At 43.1% G+C, this 19,125-nt stretch overlaps 1 protein-coding gene across 3 annotated transcripts in view; it reads right to left on the bottom strand.

Annotated features, from left to right (window-relative positions):
• Positions 1–8,835: 8,835 nt before the first annotated feature.
• The window catches only part of ECRG4 (ECRG4 augurin precursor), a 33,630-nt gene continuing 23,340 nt past the window's right edge, over positions 8,836–19,125 (bottom strand). For all 3 annotated transcript variants that reach the window (XM_075917735.2, XM_075917754.2, XM_006114567.5), the window contains exons 3-5: positions 17,777–17,824; positions 10,558–10,715; positions 8,836–9,499 (exon numbers count right to left, since the gene is read on the bottom strand). In XM_075917735.2, coding sequence (XP_075773850.1) covers positions 9,338–9,499; positions 10,558–10,715; positions 17,777–17,824 — 368 coding nt within the window. In that variant the 3' untranslated portion in view covers positions 8,836–9,337. The remainder of the gene's footprint in view (positions 9,500–10,557; positions 10,716–17,776; positions 17,825–19,125) is intronic.

Genomic DNA, 19,125 nt, shown 5'->3' with positions numbered 1-19,125 from the left:
GCTACGCAGCAGCTTCTGCTCTGCTCCATCTCCCAGGTCAGCTGGATTGCCCCTCTTCATTGCAGTGGCAGCTCAGGCTTATTTTTCCTACAGGCTCCAAGCAGAAGGCACCCTCCCTGCTGCTCCCGCTTCCTTCCAGGAGACATTCTGTGAGGGGTTATTTCAGATCCACCTGCTCAGGTCTCCAGGCTCAGAGGGGCTGTCACTGGCCTTGCTCTGCCATTGCTTTTTACCCTGCTTGTGCTTTACTCACAGCTGTGAGTGGCTCCCATTTTGAAACTTCCCTGCAGTATAGAACATGAGGCACACTGTCCCAGCGCTTATTAGATTACTGAGCGCTCACAGGCTTTTTACTGTGCATGTCATAATTAGTTTTTTTTAAGGGTTCTCCTAGCGTTCAGATTTCTGTCTTCAGTCTTAAACCATTTTGCCCTTACCTAAAATGGCCACCATTGTCAAACTGTTCAAGGGACAAAGTGGCAGGCTACCTCCAACAAGATGGCAGCCATTTCCCTACTGGCTTTGCTAGTGAAATTGTGGCTGCCCTTGCCAAATGTGGCTGTTTTCTCACACTGTTTGCAATGGGGTTAAAGCCAGGGAAAATTATCGTTTGGTCATCACATGAAGAGCTGGCTGGCTACAAGGGAATATGATGATGTAGGAAATGAATCTGGGAAGGGGCAGCAGAAAAGGATCGGTGTTAGGAAATGGAAGCAGAAGCTCAGACCTGAAAAGTGTCATGCCATTTGCATGTTTATCACCTGTTCCCATATACTGGTAAAACATTTTTAGAGATGGTCTGCTGTGCATAATACACCCTGTAATCTAGGGCAAAGTACACAGAGATATAAGCCAACAGACCATGAGTTCTAAACTTAGCTCATCCAATGATTGCTGTTAATATTTGTATGCTGCACAGCTGTTCCTTACCAAAGCTTCCATACATCACACCAAAGAGAAGGTGTAATAATTCACTTACTTTACAGCTAAAATAACAGAGCAAATGGATATGGTCACTAGACACAAAAGTAGAATGCTCTAGGGGCTAAGCCACAACAATTTGAGCATCTTCTAACTCAGGAGAGGTTGATGTTTTTAGAGCTAGAGATCTGAGCACATTCCCTGTTAATACTCTGCATCTATGGACCGGCCCTTCCTTAGGGAGGGTAATATGTTTTTCTCCACCAGCTACTACTATAGCAGAAAAGGAAGAGTTGTGTGTTACGTGCCTCCATGTTGTAGATCAAACACAATTCATGTATGACCCCTAGTGGAGGGAAATTAGTATAAGGATCCTGGGATACTTACATATATTTTAATGTGAAAATATTGGTACAATGTATTAATATTTGTCATATTTTGGTTAGTGGGAACTATCCTATTAAAATATGATGCAGCATTTAGGATAAGGTTTGTTTGAAGATTGGGGTTGCATGGAGGAGAGGATGCTTGGGTGTACAGAGTGGAAGGTCCTACCAGAAGGAGTTCCACAAAGGTGAAAGCTTTAATACATATATATCTGGAAAAAATAAACTTCACTTGTGAAAGTGCAAATAGGAGCAACAACAAGGGGACTTAATGTCTCCATTTCCGTTCTCACCTCAGAAACACACCATCACAGTTAGCATTAATTGGTAGAATCAACAGAGGCCAAAAGTAGCATGGGCCATAGAGTCTAAATTACCCATTTATCCCTATACTCTTTCCCAAGGCTCAAAAGTGCTGGTGAAGTTGTGCTGTGTGTGCTGTAGCTAAACAAGGGCATTCATTCATGAAGGCTGTATAAATACTACATTAACACTCTTTTTAAAAAAGCCTAACTTTACAGCTGAATTTTGAATCCAAAATGATTACATAGAAATTGGGGGTGGAACGATTCCTCCCAAAAGTGAACAAATCAAGATGTGATGGCTTAAAATCATGAGGTTTTTTTAAAAGCTTGGGGAGAGAGCTGACTCCCAGAGTTGAAACATTCTGCAATAATTATTGGTCTCTCTTAAATCCCCACCTTCTGCAGTCAGAGGAATATATTTTAATCTTAGCCTTCATTTTTAAAAATGAAGTTTCTAGCCCTCACTTCTACAAAGAAAACCCTGAAAATGTGACATCCCTCTCCCCCAAGGATCCTTTCCAAAGGCTCAAAATTCAGACTGAAGAATCCCACACACAACAGTTTAATTTTTTGTTTGTTTGAGGGAGTCTTATAGCTTTGGGGTTTCCAAACTCATGATTTTTGACTATTTGGGATTGGCTATATGGGGTGTCTCTGTAATTATGTCCTTTGATCAAAACTCCCCAGGGAATTAGGGCGGTGATGGACAACATAGACTAGGGCATGGGTCGCATGAGTGGCTTCCTTCATCCCAGTGGGCCTCAAGATTGTTATAAGCAAGACGGTCTTCTGCGGTAAGGTTTTGCTAACTGCACTTGAAACCTAGAATTGACCGGTAGCAGCGCTTTGGATTCAGAGGGATTACACAGCTCTCTGTCAATGTTATCAGCAATCGGCACACACCTCACTTCAAGTGTCCTGGCTTTACGTGCAGGTCACTTTAGTATAATCTACGTGGATGGAAACAAGTGGACTTTGGCAACACTGTGCAGGGCCAATGTTTAAAAAAAACATCTTGTGGGCCACACATGGAGCCCCGATGGGCTGCATGAGGGCTGTAGGTTACTCACTTAACTAGGGTGCCACCTGGAGCTAAGGTGGAGACACTGTGCACATATAGTGATGCAACTATAGACACTGCTGTCTGGGATTGAACCTGGATGTCAAAGCATGAACCTACTCGGGAAGGATAGGTGGCGGGAAAAGGGAGGAGGTATTGCCTTATATATTAAAAATGTACACACTTGGACTGAGGTGGAGATGAGTATAGGAGACGGACGTGTTGAGAGTCTCTGGGTTAGGCTAAAAGGGGTAAAAAACAAGGGAGAAAGGGCACTGCTGGCCAGTGCTGCAGGGTTTAACACAGCCCCCGCCCTGGGTGGCTGCTGCAGCCTGTCGGGAGCCAGGCACCCCCCGTAGTTTGGCGCCCTGGGCAGCTGCCCGGCTAGCCCACCCCTTAGTCTGGCCCTGGCTAGGGATCTATTACAGGCCACGTACTCAGGTGGAAGAGAGGTGAATGAGGCTTTTTTTAAACAACTAACAAAACCATCCAAAGTGCGGGATTTGGTGGTGATGGGGGACTTCAACTATCCAGACATAACTTGGGAAACTAACACAGCAGCACAGACTATCCAATAAGTTCTTGGACTACGTTGAAGACAACTTTTTATTTCAGAAAGGTGAAAACGTTACTGGGGGGAAGCTGTTCTAGGTTTGATTTTAACAAATAGGGAGGAACTGGTTGAGAATTTGAAAGTGGAAGGCAGCTTGGGTGAAAATGATCTTGAAATCAGAGTTCATGATTCTAAGGAATAGTAGAAGGGAGAACAGCAAAATAGAGACAATGAAGGAAGACTGGAAGAATTGGGCTTGTTTAGTTTGGAAAAGAGAAGACTGAGAGGGGACATGATAGCGGTCTTCAGGTATCTAAAAGGGTGTCACGAGGAGGGAGAAAAATGATTCATCTTGGCCTCTGAGGATAGGACAAGAAGCAATGGGCTTAAACTGCAGCAAGGGAGGTTTAGGTTGAACATTAGGAAAAAGTTCCTGTCAGGGTAGTTAAACACTGGAATAAGTTGCCTAGGGAAGTTGTGGAATCTCCATCTCTGGAGATATTTAAGAGCTGGTTAGACAGACGTCTGTCAGGGATGGTCTAGATGGTGCTGGGTCCTGCTGTGAGGTCCCTTCCAGTTCTAGTGTTCCATGATTCTAACCGCTGTCCATGGAAGGTAGTAGCCTTATAAATCTCTCCACAGCCACAGTAATTTGGAAGTCTATGAGGCTGCTAATTCTTGTGACGTCCCTGCAGCATGGATCAAACCCAGCTGGAAATTCATGCTACTACTCAGGAGCCTGTGAGAAAGTGTCTGAAACTGGGATTCTGCTGGGCAAAAGGGGAAGGTTTTATTGGGTCTGAGAAGGTAGCTTTATCCATGGCTGTCGCTAGCATGGAGGAGGAGAGCATGAGCCCAGGCAGAATAGTTTGAACTGGTAGATGATACGCAACGGTCCCAGAGATGCCACTCTTGTCCTTGGGCATGAAAACAAGCAGATGGGGGATGCTCTGTAACAGCTTTCTGCTCCTGGGATGCCCAGAGAGGAAGGGAAGCTGGACAACATGAGCTGGCTCAGGTGTATGTGAAGAGGTTAGGAGAAAAGTTGGGGAAATAATTGATTTTTTCCCCATCAGTTCAGTGGCAGAATAGAAAAATCTTTTTGTGCCAGGTCATTCAGAAATGACAAATTGGTGTTGATTCTGGGTTGGGTTTTGTTTTGTTTTTTTGGCCAAAACCTCTTGTCTCGAACTTGCAAACCATTTCAGTTGACCCTAAATTGCATTTTTTTAAACAATAATGCCCAGCTGTAGTTGGGAGCCTGCCTTTGCATGGGAGGGAGAAGTAGCCAATCAGTCATTGAAAACATTTCTCTTGATATTTTCTGGGGATATGTTTAAAGGTCACGATAGGTATGTTCATTATTTTCAGTGTCCTTCAGAAAAGAAGCAAGAGCCTGCAGGCATTTTGTCTGTTTTCTCAGAAAATTGGTAGGACCACCACTTGGTCTGAATTACTGGGTCAGCATAAAGAAATGTGACTTTGTTGGGTCTTAAAACATTGAAAAGCTGGCTAACAGCCAAACAGTTCATATTCTTATTTCAACTTCCACTATGGCTAGGTCTGTTTTTCTCTAATATACTTAAGGAACTGGTTGAAGAGATCTCTGATCCATTACTAGTTGTCTTAGCGAACTTATGGAGGATGGGAGCGATCCTTTAGGACTGGTGAAGAGAAAACATAGGACATGTCTGTAAAAAGAGGAATAGATATAACTCAGGGAATTACAGACCCAGTCAGTTTAACTCTGCTACTTAGAAAGATAATGGAGCAAAGCAACTAGAAGAAACTAAGGAGATAAAGAGCAGTCAACGTGGATTTGTCAAGAACAAATTATGCCAGATGAATCTAATATCCTTTGACAGGGTAACAAGCATTGCGGGGAAGCAGGTGTGATATGCTGAAAAATGCAAAGTAATGGACATTGGAAAAAAATAATCCTAACTATACATACAAAATGATGGGGACTAATTTAGCTACGACAGTCCAAGAGGGAGATCTTGGAGTCATTGTGGATAGCTCTCTGAAAACAGCATCAGCAGTCAAAAAAACAAACAGAATGTTAGGAATCATTAAAAAAAGGAATAGAGAATAAGACAGAGAATATCTTATTGGCTCCATATAAATCCATGGTATGTTCACATCTTGAATGCTGTGTACAGATGTGGTCACTTCATCTCAAAAAAGATATATTGGCATTGGAAAAGGTTCAGAAAAGGGCAACAAAAATGATTAGGGGTTTTGAACGGGTACCACATGAAGAGAGATTAAAAAGACTTGGACTTTTCAGTTTAGAAAAGAGGAGTTTAAGGGAGAATATGATATGGGTCTATAAAATTGTGACTGGTATGGAGAAAGTGAATAAAGAAAAGTTATTTACTTGTTCCCATCACATAAGAACCAGGGGTCACCAAATGAAATTAATAGGTAGCAAGTTTAAAACAAACAAGAGGAAGTTTTTCTTCACAGAGCAGTCAGCCTATGGAACTCCTTGCCAGAGGTTGTTGTGAAGACCAAGGCTATGTCTACACTGCATTTTTTTCTCAGAAAAAGATACGCTACCTTTTTCCACTTGTTTTTTTTTTTTTTTTTTGGAAGAGGTATTTCTAACATTTGGCCCACCTACATCAGCCTTACCTCAGTCCCTGGAAAAATCATGGAGGGGATCCTCAATAAATCCATTTTGAAGCACTTGGAAGAGGGGAAAGTGATCAGGAATAGTCAACATGGATTCACAAAGGGCAAGTCATGCCTGACCAATCTGATTAGCTTCTATGATGAGGTAACTGGCTCTGTGGATATGGGAACGTCAGTGGATGTAATATACCTTGGCTTCAGCAAAGCTTTTGATTCGGTCTCCCACAATATTCTTGTCCGCAAGTTAAGGAAATATGGATTGGATAAATGGACTGTAAGATGGATAGAAAGCTGGCTAGACTGTTGGGCCCAACGGGTAGTGACAACAGCTCGATGTCAGGTTGGTGATCGGTTTCTAGTGGAGTGCCCCAAGGATCTGTTCTTGGAACAGTTTTATTGTACATCTTTATTAATGACCTGGATGAGAGGATGGATTGCACCCTCAGCAAGTTCGCAGATGACACTAAGCTAGGGGGAGAAGTAGATACTCTGGAGGGCAGGGATAGGGTCCAGAGTGACCTGGACAGATTAGAGGATTGGGCCAAAATAAATCTGATGAGGTTCAACAAGAACAAGTGCAGAGTCCTGCACTTGGGACAGAAGAAGCCGAAGCATTTTTACAGGCTGGGGACTCCATGGCTAAGTAGCAGTTCTGCAGAAAAGGACCTGGGGATTACAGTGGATGAGAAGCTGGATATGAGTCAACAGTGTGCCCTTGTAGCCAAGAAGGCTAATGGCATATTAGGTTGCATTAGGAGGAGCATTGCCAGCAGATCTAGAGAAGTGATTATGCCCCTTTATTTGGCTCTGGTGAGGCCACATCTGGAATATTGTGTTTAGTTCTGGGCCTCCCACTGTAGAAAGGATGTGGATGCAATGGAGAGGGTCCAGTGGAGGGCGATCAAAATGATTAGGGGGCTGGCACACATGACCTATGAGCAGGGGTGGCCCGTGAGCCTAGGCGAGCTAGGCAGCTGCCTAGGGCACCGCTGGCCCAGGCGCCTGATGATGACGTCACGGCCATTGATGGCCGTGCAGGCAGGGGCGCCGATTGCACCACCCCGCCTAGGGCGCCAGCTGCTGCAGCCGGCCTCAGGCCGCTCCTGCCTAAGAGGAGAGACTGAGGGATTTGGGTCGGTTGATTTAGTTGGGATTGGTCCTGCCTTGGGCAGGGGGCTCGACTTGATGACCTCCTGAGGTCTCTTCCGGCTCTATGATTCTATGATACACAGAGCCAAATGTGGGAAAAACCTCCTCTTTCAGAAGATCCATTGTTCCTCATAAAATGAGGAATACAGGGATTCCGAAAGAATGAGCCCACTTTTTCAGAAACTGTTCCAAAAAAGCAGACGCATTCCCTGGATGTGGCGAAGTTATTCCAGGATAAACTCTGAAGTCTAGACATACCCCAAGGCTTTAACAGGGTTCAAAAGAGAACGAGATAAATTCATGGAGGTTAGGTCCATCAATACTTATTAGTCAGGACGGGTAGGAATGGTGCCCCTAGCCTCTGTTTGTCAAGGACTGGTAATGGATGACAGGAGAGGGATCACGTGATGATTTCCTTCCTGTTCTGGTCACTCCCTCTGGGGCATCTGACATTGGCCACTGTTGGATGACAGGACACTGGGCTAGATGGACCTTTGTTCTGAGCCAATATGGCCGTTCTTCTGTTCTTATAATATATCTTAGTAAGATGGTTGATACAGCCTTACTTCACCTTCTCATAAGAAAACTAGTGAAAAATAGCGTACATGGATCGAGCAGGTAATGAGTGCACAACTGGTTGGAAATATGCCATTAGCCTTCTTGGCTACAAGGGCACACTGTTGACTCATATCCAGCGTCTCATCTACATACCGCATACACACAAAGCATACATATCAATAGATCACAGTCAAGCTGGCAGGAATTTGTCCTTGGTTGGGTTCTATTCAATATCTTCATAAACGATTGAGATAATAGCACAGAAAATACACATATAACATTTGCAAACGATACCAAAATGGGAGGAATGTTTGGCGTCAATTGTTGGGATACCATCACAGATCCACTGAATGCAGTCACTAGTAACTGGGATCTTGGCATGATGAGTTGTTGCCTGCCTATAGACCCTACTCACTAATGCACTGTCTGGGTTGCTGCACTGTTCTACATCAGGCTACATCTGCTGTCTGTGTGAAGGTAAGTGATAGATAAGGCTTAGGAGACATGATGGCTGCCATACAGACATTATAGCTATGTACGGTGTTGGAAAGTCTTATTTCCTTCAAGCCCCAGCGTGCCCCAAGTTCCAGACTGGATTTATGGAACATATTGTCCCGTTTATCATCCTGACCCCTCCCCTCACTGTCAGTATCCTGAAGCCACACAATTTTTCCTCTGACTTCTCTATCTACATCAAGCTCTTGTCCTTTAGACTCATACAGAAACGCCTCATGCCTTTGACAAAGTCCTCTTGCATTCATTTAAACTCTAATAAAGGCTTTCTACGGGGGAAAAAAGAAAAAGCTGGATCTGCACTACAAAACCTCACTGAGCTATGGTGAGTCCTGCATGTTTTTCTTCATTAATCTGCTGCCATCTTCATGCAGATACATATTTTTTATCACAACTTTTAACAGCACAATTTGATCATACCCAGGCTGCATTTCCCATGGTCATTGTCTTGGACACTTTAAAAACAAAACATTAATGTCCAGTGCTATTTCATCACTAATAATTTCATTGGACAACATGTTATGCTTGATTATATAGTGATGGAGAAACCCTTTAACCATCTATTGTTTGTCCACTCATACAACTTACAACTAGCCCCTTGGGTAATTTTGTGCCCAGGTTGAACTTTCCCAGACAAGTTGTAAAGGACACAGTATGACCTATGAAAGCACTATAATATTGAATATGTATTGTCCACAAGAGGTTGTGTATAGTATGTGCTGAACATAGAAATGTATAGAGAGGACCCCATAAAATGTTTAAATCTGAGGAAACGTTTCTTTCCTTCCCCCCTCAGAAGCGTGGGATTTATTTACAGTGCTGATACAGACCTAAATAACTGAGCACACCAAAATGCATTGTTTTATAAAATACACTAAAATTGGGTGAGATCATGGAATCAGTTTTTATAAATGAGTAAAAAGTCCTTGAAAGTATAATCCTTAATAATGGGGTGCTTTGAAATGGAGTCAGCTAGTGTAAACTGTCTATTCACGAAATGGAAAAATGCTTATTTTACCAAAAGACTTTAATTCTAACACTTCTACATAATGCACAATTAAGCAATTATAGAAACCCCATTCCAAATACATTTCTGTGCTAAACAGTTCATTTCTTCTCTTGGTGTATATAACAAAAGACTACTATAAAAAAAGAGGAGGGGGGTGGAAAGACAGAGGATGTGAGCAAGTGAGGCTAGGACTCAGTTCAATTCGATATAGACGTACAAATCTGAGTTACAGAAGCATAAATGATGTTAATAATCATCGTAGTTTACACTTGCTCCATGCCTGAAGGTGTGTGGGTTTCGGGGCCCAATGGCTGCATCTTCATCATAATGGTGCTGATAATAGCCTCCGTAATATTCATTGCCACCACGTCCCAGGTTTGTCCAGTACGAGATATCGTCCTCAAATTTCTGCAAACAAAAGATTAGAAAGAATCAACTTGTGTTCTAAAGCCACAATAATTTTGTAGAAAAGGAAAACTGTGTGTTGGGTTCTTCTGGTTTGTTTTAGGTATTATAAGTCTTTCCTTATTTGGAAAAAAATATTTTTTCAAAATTAATGCACTAAATAGTCTACACAGTCATGGAAGTAATTCAGTCTCATCAAAAACATTCCAAGAAGCCAAGAATTTAACATTTACATCTTTAACCTTTACTACTTCTTTATGCTAGAGCTGGGACTGTGTGACTTTAAATATTTCTACTCTCCACTTTCAGAGATCTCTCACTCACAGCTTTGTGCAATATACATACGAACTGGAACGCTTAGTTTCCAGAGAAACAGGTAATTTGTAGGAATGTTGGAGTGGGACTGTCATTGGGCAGAAGGTTTGTCAAATGCCTTCAAGTATGCCTACACTTCTTTTTAAACTTTTTAATTAACTTTAGGCGCCTAACTTTCATTAAGTTGAACAGAAATTAGGTGTGTAAGTACCTTTAGTGCTCATGCTAATTAGAAATTTACAGCACTCATCAAAGCTGGATGTACCATGGTTACGTGATCTAAAAGCATCTCCCCATAACTACCAATGCACAAGGTACTCAAATTCCTTGCTTCTTCTGAGAAGAACTCTGATCGTGCCAAATTGTGAGTGGATCAAACACATAAAAGTAAGAGACTGAGGCCACCATGCTCATTTCAACATGTGTAACTTGGTTTGGTATATGTCTCTCACACTCTTCCATATAAATTAGATAACAATTTCATTAAATTGAAGCAATAGGATTCAAAATTTTGGAGCACATTTTCTTAATATAATTTTGTATGAATAGAGTTTTAAAACATATGATCAAAAATAACTATTGGAGTTTGCATTCCGCTGTAAAAATTCTCTATTCTCTGTTTCAAAAGATGTGAGAGTGTCAAACTTGTGAAAAAGAAGTCACTTTTTTATTGATATGTATTCTTAGTATCACTAGATTTACACACACATTGAAGTCCCCATTACCACTGGAAAGATTCTACTCACAGCTTCATCAAATCCCAAGTAGAGGAACTGCTGATACCACTGCTGCACATCAGGTTGAGTCCTGTCCCACAGTTGGCGCTTCTGGCGTTTCAGGCTGCTTAAAAACTCCTTGGCCGTGTTTTCCTTTACTGACACCTCTGTTTTAACTGGTGCAAGAGCTGAAATGAAGTCCCCAAAAGAGGTGCCAATAACTTTTTAATCAACTCAAAATATATTACCATAAATATACCTTTAACATGAAGTCATCACCTTCTGTAACAACAGAGCATGCACTAGTAACAACAGAACAATAATAATAACAGACATACTCAATAGAATAGAAACGATCAGTTTACTTCATTGTGGATTTGCCTGTGTCTCTCCCTCAGCCCATGCTGACTTTTGTATTAGCTCTGCTTGCCCAGAATCTATACTCTAAACAAGGAACAATGAAACCACTGCGTGCTATGAGCTGTGTCCACTCTGATGAGCAATGCTGAATGAGTGCTCTGGTGGTACAAGTGAGCAGGAGGAAAGCAAAATGTGTCCTTGAACCAAGCCTAAGGCTCTAGGATAAACACCAACAAGTCAAATTCATGGGTTTTTTTTCACTCTTAAATCAGTTGTGTGGTCATGTGAAAACAGTAGTTTGCATCTTTAATTAGATGATTTTAATAGACAGCATAGTCTGGTGCTTCCAAAACTGTGAGACATGACTACAAAGAATTCATGTGTGTCTGGCACATTTTTATCAGTATGAATATTCTTGTTTTTTTTACAATTAAGGGGAAAAAATCATGTACCTTATCTACGGCTCTACATCTGATCCTGCTGGGGCTGAAAGGCCCTCTGGGCCCTCGGCACCTGTAGGGAGCCTACAGCAGAGAGACATCCCGGTGGAGCAAACATTCAGCAGGATGTGTCTCAGGTGACAGCCCTGTGCTGGAGCAGCTGGCACAGAGAAGCTTCTTGTGCAGGCAGTACTAGAATCTAGAGGAAGGATTCTGAGGGAAAGCCACAGTTTATATAATGGACCAATTTTTACCAAGTGCTAAGTCTGTGAGTAGCTTGCATGCAGGTGAAAAAGATGATGGTTTTAATACAGTTAAACAGGACAGGAAGCCAAAACGATAATAGTGATGTTATGTTTGGATGTTCATGTTACCACAGAAAGTTCACGGCCACAATGTGTCATTTGTCTTCAATGTGTTAGTACATGAAGTCTGAGGAAACTACAGAGACATATGGAAACCACGCAGCCAAACTTCATAAATAAGAGCTGTGACTTCCCTTTGGATACAGGAAGAATTAAAGCGGCCAAAAAAAAAAAAAGCAACTGGTCTTTAAAAAGCCTTAGCAGCAGTTTATGTTGAGACCATACGAAGTGCAAAATGCAAACAAGCATTGGTAAGAGACTTCTACTTCCAGCAGCAATAGCCAGAACAGGATTATGCCTGAGGAATACAGAGCCATGGCACTGAAAACCATTCCTGTACTACATAATACTGTCCACTTATGCCTTGATCCCCTTGCGGAACATGCCCAAGACCAGTTCATAGAACTGGAAAGAACCTTGAGAGATTAAGTCCAGTCCCCTGCACTCATGGAAAAACCAAGCACCATCTAGATCATCCCCAATAGATGTCTGTCTAACCTACTCTTCAATATCCCCACTCACAGAGATTCCATAACCCCCTAGACAACTTGTTCCAGTGTTTCACCACCCTGGCAGGAAATTTTTCCCATTGTCCAGCCAAAACCTCCCTTGCTGCAATTTAAGCTGGGGGTAGAAAGTGGAGAGTGACGTTCGATGGTTCAGTCATGGAGGAGGCTTGAAGAGGCTTAGCGTCTGCAGCATCTTATGGGTGTCATCCTGCCTCTCTATATGGTACAGCCCTGCTTCGTCCCTCTCCAGCACTCCCACTCCTCCAGCCATTACCTTTGGCTCCTAATGTTGGCCCACTGCACTTCATTTGCACACTAGGCCCAGCAGTGAAAGTAACTTAAAATTTCTTACAGGTACTGTCCTATTTTAGCCTGGGTCCCTGCCAGCTCTGTAAATAGCTCCCTGCTGGCTTTCGCTGCATCCCAGCCAGTTCTTGCCAGAGCTGCACACCGGTGCACACCCGCTTACTTTCACCTCTGACTAGGTCCCTACTTTTAAATTTGCTTGACAGAGGCAGAGTGGCCTTTCAGGAAGGAGACCCAGAAGGGCAAAATCAGTGTATTCACCTTTACAAGGAGAGGAGACAAAGGGGGAAAACAAGTCTCCCACGCAGATTTAACCTGCTCCTTTTCTGCTCTACATTTGCTGCTCCTTGGGGGAAATCTCGGTATCTAGAAGGCATATAAATTGTGACTGCTCTGGACATGTGGAACCTGTGTGTGGGTTTTGGGTTTTTTGCTCTTGGTTAGCTATCTATTATGGAGATGTTCCCTTCTCACTTCAGTGTGATGGATGTAATCCATATGCTGTACCAACAACAGCATGTACATCGGTTCCAGAGCTGACAGGCATGCATAGGCACAACAGAACCAATCTGTGTAGTATTTTTTGACATGGTTCATAGCGGCGTGCCTGTACACAGTGTGAGACAATTGTTTTTTTCCATACTCCTTAGCTTTCATTGGAAATATGTTTTTAAAATGTTTCTGGTGAGAATAGAGAAACAAGGCGAGGAAGGCAATATCTTTTACTGGCCCGTATTAGCATTTCACCGGTAGCAACTGCATGGGCCGTGGGTGAAGCTGCTGCTTGGGGAGGTGAGCTCTCTAGTCTTTGGCCCTGCTCATACTCCACCCCTGCTCCACTCAGGCCCCATCCCCTCTCCACTGCTCCTTCTTCTTTTGCTTACCCATTCCAGCCAAAATCCTGAACCCAAATGTAGCAAATGACATTGAGAAAAAAAACCACCACTCTTCTAAAACTTGTTTCTAAAGAAAATGGAGCATTTCTTCCACTGCATGCCAGATTGTGAAGACTGGACATGAGATACTTAATTAAAATTTGGGAATAAAAAATATCAGTCACCAATTATTTTAATATACCCTGAAGTTTGTCAAAAATGTATTTGCAAAAACTTTGTAGTAAGGGCAAGTTAGCTGTTCTGCTGAATACAACACTACATCTTATGGCATACATGATGCAGCCCTTCTCTGTTTTACATTTTATCCATCAGCATTTCTAAGTTGATTTTATATTTTAAATATAATCTTAAACCTTCATAAAGTAATCATTCCAGATTATTACAAATTTAAATTAACTGAAACAGAGACATTTTAAATTAATCGGTCAGAGTGGCTTAGTGTGTTCATAATAAAGTTCATTGCTTTTAGAAAAAAAGAATACTATTGTGTGATTTTCATAACAAGACATATTAGACTATTATACTACACTGCAGCTATTTTTGGGGAAAAGATACACAAATTGCAAACTGCAATTTGTGTTCCTTTTTCGGATTCTTTTTTCGGAAGAGGCTTCTCTGATATTTGGCCTGTCAACATGGGGCCAAATGTGGGAAAACCCTCCTCTTTCAGAAGAGCCCTTATTCCTCATAAAATGAGGAATACAGGGCTTCTGAAAGAGCGCGCCCGCTTTTTTGGAAACTGATCTGAAAAAGCGAACATGTTCTCTGGACATGGCAGAGATTTTCCAGGATACCTCCAGTATCCCAAAAAAACTCTGTAGTATAGACATAGCCTTAATGAAATTTCACTATATGTTTATGTTAAAAATGTTTCCAAAGAGTTTAGGCATAACAACCTTACTACTAGGCTGTGTCTACACTGGGCCACTTATTCCGGAAAATCAGCCGCTTTTCCGGAATAAACTGGGAGCTGTCTACACTGGCCCTTGAATTTCCAGAAAAGCAACGATGCTCTACTGGACAAAATCAGCCGCTATTCTGGAAAAACTATTCTGCTCCCACTCGGGCATAAGTCCTTATTCCGGAACACTGTTCTGGAAAAGGGCCAGTGTAGACAGCCCAGTAGTCTTTTCCGGAAAAGCGCGTCTACATTGGCTACAGACGCTTTTCCGGAAAAAGGGCTTTTCCGGAAAAGCAGCCTGCCAATGTAGACGCTCCTTTTCCGGAAAAACTGAAAACGGAATAGTATTCCGTTTTAAGCATTTCCTGAAATTCATGCCAGTGTAGACACAGCCCTAAGGTTTTGATTTAGGTGGAGGGTTCTCTTAAAACTAGCTCATCAAATAGTCAGAGCTAAAAGGAAACGTATTTGTCTGGATAGATAGCAGGACAGATCCATTTGTACAGATATCTGGCAGAAAAGGAATGTTGTCCCTTTATAGGCTCTCTTCAACAAGGGACATGAACGGAAAGTAGGGATGGATACAAAAGACAGGAAGACTCAGGAAGCAAACTATTGCACTATAGTAATCACAATTAAAATGTGTATTTTAGATAAGACTTTATTTTAAAAACTGCATGTCTGAAGAACCAAGCATTCAAGCCTAAAGCTGAATACTGAGCTTGTGCACCTAAATATCTATGCAAGGATTCTTTTAGAGATGTGATTTTAAAATCTTCAGCAACAAACTAGTAAAATATGTAAAGCAATTTTTAAACTAAGGTCCTGTAGACATAGTAATGCACAACTGCTTTTGTCAGTAAATCCAAGTTTGGTACATGACTGTTAAATGGCTTCATTACTATGTAATGGGTCTTTCACAGGTTCAATGTTATGCTAATAGTTCTGGCAAGCTGGACGGTTATTCCCTTCTAAGATAACAGATCCACTTTGGGGGAAGAGTCTCCAGTCTGCAACCTGCAACAGCCTGCTGTGGGCGCCTTCAGCAGCAGTTCCCAACCTTTTCCAGATGGGGACCCATTTTGACAAATCAGGAAGACTTGATGACCCAAGCCAATTAAAAAAAGGTGGGGAGGGGGGCGGGAGGAGAGAGGGCAGTGCTGTAACTAGCTAATTTTGCTCCTGAGGCAGGAATATAAAATTGTGCCCCTTCCTGTTTAAATATTCATAGTAGTTATTTCATAGAAAAACTGAAAATACATGAATAATAAAATAATAACAACACATTTATTTGAGTTGTGGTGGGGGAAAGACACTCATCCCCAAACCGCTCCTCCTCCCCCCTGGCTTAAACCCCACACTCAGAGGCTGGAGGAGCTGGAGGAGTCACACTCAGGATCTGGGGGGGGGGGGGGCAGGGAGTCACACACTCAGGGGCTGGGAGTCAAGGCCTGAGGGGCACACTCTGGGCCTGGGAGTCTCACAGGTGTTAGAAAAATATTCGAAATATAATACACATTATTAAAAAAAAGGACAATTTAGTATTTTACCAAACAGTTTCACCTGAACTTAAATTAATGGGATGTTTGAGCTTGCATTTGCTTTGCTAACTGTTGTATCCCCCAATTTTCTCCCCCCCCCCCCTCCGGGCTCCCAAACACAGTCCCAGCCCCTATCCCAGCCTTCTGTGGCTGCAAGCCGGCCAGGACTCTGCCCCGGCCAGCCAACACCAGCGACGGGAACCCCATCCAGGGTGGCCGGAAACCTCTCAACCGGACCCTTGGACCCCTACCCCCACCCCTCTGAGCTGGGTGCTGCTTCTTCTCTATGTTCCCTAGCGTTCTAATGTCTTTCCTTCCTATGTCCAGGGATATTTCCTTACTCCAGTGGTCACCAACCAGTCGATCAGGATCGGCTGGTAGATCTTGGAGCTTCTGACAGATGATCCTGACTGGTTTGGCCAAGAGGCTGTCAAGTGCCAGTACTTTAGCTGCCCCTGCCCCCACTGCTGCGCATCTCCTGCCCTTTGCCTGGGAGCTTCCCTCCACCTCCTGGGAGCCTCCTGCTTGTGGTACAGAGCAGGGAAGGGAGACGAGGGGGTGCTGATGTCAGGGTGCCCCCTTCCCACCTTGTATTCTATCTCCACAGAACAGGGAGAGGAGGACAACAGGGCCTGGGATGGAAGAAGTTTGCTGGTTGCTTTTGAGAGTGGTACAGGGCCAGGGCAGGAGTGAGCCTGCTTTAGCCCCACTGCACCATCACCCAGGAGCCACCTGTGGTAAACAGTGTCCAGCTGGAGCCAGCCCTGAACCCCTGCCCCAGTCATGTACCCTCCTCTACACCCCAAGTCCCTGCCCTAGCCCTGAGCCCCTCCAGACCCAAACTCCCTTACAGAGCCTGCACCCTGAACCCCAACTCCCTGCCCCAGGCTCAGTTCAGAGCCGCCTCACACTCCAAATCCCTTAGCCCAGTGGTCACCAACCAGTAGATCGGGATCTACTGGTAGATCTTGATGCCTCTGATAGGGGATCCTGACTGGTTTGGCAGGGAGACTATCAAGTGCTGGCACTTCAGCTGCCCTTCCTACCGCTGCCCGGCTGCTCCTACCCAGAGCCTCAGAACTGCCCTTGGGAGGTTCCTGCTTGTTGTGCAGGGTGGGGGAGACAGGTGCAGGGGGGCACTGATGTCTCTCTTTCCCCCTCCCCTGTATCCCATATTCACAGAGTGAGGAGGGTGGGGCCTCAAAGGGGTGGAGCAGGGGTATTTGGGTTTGAGGTAGAGCCTGGTCTGACATAAATTCAAAAAGTGATCTCATGCTTAAAAAGGTTGGAGACCACTACCCTAGTCCAAGACCAGAACCTGTGCCCCAACCCTCTGCCCCTGCCTGATGAAAGAGAGGGAGAATGGGAGGTTGGAGTGAGCAGGGGCAGGGCCTCATAGAAGGGGCACAAAGGAGGTGGGGCAGGGTATTTGGGTTTGAGGTACATCCTGGATTGCATTTAAATTCAAAAAGTGATCTCGTGCTTAAAAAGGTTGGAGACCTTGCCTTACTCTGCTCTGAGTCACTGAAATGGTATTCAATTCAATTGTTGGTTTAACTGCCTGAAGGTTGTTAAACCAATAAAGTTGAGTACCACTTCCGGTGAATGGCTCCTTAAGAACAAGCCAGCTGTGGAGCTGACCAGTGGGGACTTTTTCAAATGTGTGAATGGCTCCTTAAGAGCACCACCTGGGGAGACACTTGGCGCCCCTTTTGAAATGTAATGGTGACCCATATGTGGGTCCAAATCCATAGGGTTGGGAAACCCTGGCCTTCAGGAAGGGTGTAAAGAGGGATAGGAAGGGCAGGAAGGGTAGTGCACTAAGACTCAGGGAAGGCATTGCCTCGTTTACCTGCTGCCAATGAGCAACTGTATTTGCATCTGTTTAAAAATCTGAGAGAACAATTTGCAGTTTGTTTGGGAGGTTTTACCTTCATGTTTTTGAAGCATCAGCTTCAGCTTATTCCCTCTTGAGCCATCTAGATGAATGAAAATAAAGATTAAATACATTCTTTAACCATGCACCTTGGACAGCAGGAAGAGTAACTTGAAAAAAGTACAAAAGGCATAACTCCTGACTATATTGGGATAACAAAACAAGGCCGCATTAGTAGCTGTCCTAACTCTAGGTCTGACACTTAGGTATAATATATGCTATGAGAAGGCATTCATGAGTCTAACATCCTTTCACTACAGAATTTGACACTAAAACCTGATGTGTACTTATCTTGTGCAACTGCTCTATTTTTTTTTAGCAGATCAAAACTTCTTCCTGGTGTCAGTGACAGGATATAATGTCCATGTTGGTGTGATAAGCATGAGAAATGCTGTCACAAAATAAAAAGTACATTAGCAAGCAGAGCTGCTACAATTTTCCTCTCGGCAAGTCTTCAAAATCTTTTAAAACTGTGTTTTTGCTAAAACAATTTCTCCATAGGAAAACTGTTTGCCTCTTAGTCAACAATATCAGGTGCATTCACACACCAGTTTATCTGAATATGCTGCCTTTTCATACCCAGTAGCCTTCACCACTATTTTATAGCACGCCCATAATGGCATAATTCTTCTGAATCACCTTCTCTGTTTAAAAGCAAAATGGAAACAGGCTGCGGTTTTTAATTTATGAAAATTCATTTGTAATATTGGAAAATATTAGTCCACACACTTAATGGGTCATTTTTCCAAGAATTTTTGTAAGATAAATTATATCTTGTGGACTTGATCCAGCTGTCCCCACTTAGTCAGAATTCCCATTGACTGCTATGGACTGGTAAAGTACTGCAGAACTAGCCCTTATATTTATGAGAATTGTCGTCATGGAGCTGCTAGGCAATATGTAAATATGACAGCAAAATCCATTTACTTGTCTATTTTTCTTCACATTTTAACTAAGACTTTTGAACTTTTTGTAATCCAGTGGCAATTCAGTCCAGCAAAACACACAAAGCTTTTGCATTGTTAATTTTTTCATTACCTAGCCTGGAAGGACAAAAAGAACATTAAGCAAGCGTATGGGGTTGAGGAATTTTATACGTTGCTGTTACCACATCTAATTCTCAGCTTGCATAACGGGAATGCACAGCTCCCTTAATTTTAATTAAGATGACAAGGGGGAGGGGGAAAAATCTCTGCACAGAACCAGTCTTGATCCTTGGATCTTTAGACTCCTTTAGCTCAGCTACAACTTTGCTAACATTAATAATGTTCTTGTCACCTCCCAGAGCCAACTGAACACAAGGACAATTTTTATAGAACACAAAAGGCTTAGAGAAAATCGCTA

Source organism: Pelodiscus sinensis, chromosome 1, assembly GCF_052426305.1.
Source record: "Pelodiscus sinensis isolate ZL-2025 chromosome 1, ASM5242630v1, whole genome shotgun sequence".
Taxonomy (NCBI): Eukaryota; Metazoa; Chordata; order Testudines; family Trionychidae; genus Pelodiscus; species Pelodiscus sinensis.
This window is presented reverse-complemented; position numbering and strand designations above follow the sequence as displayed.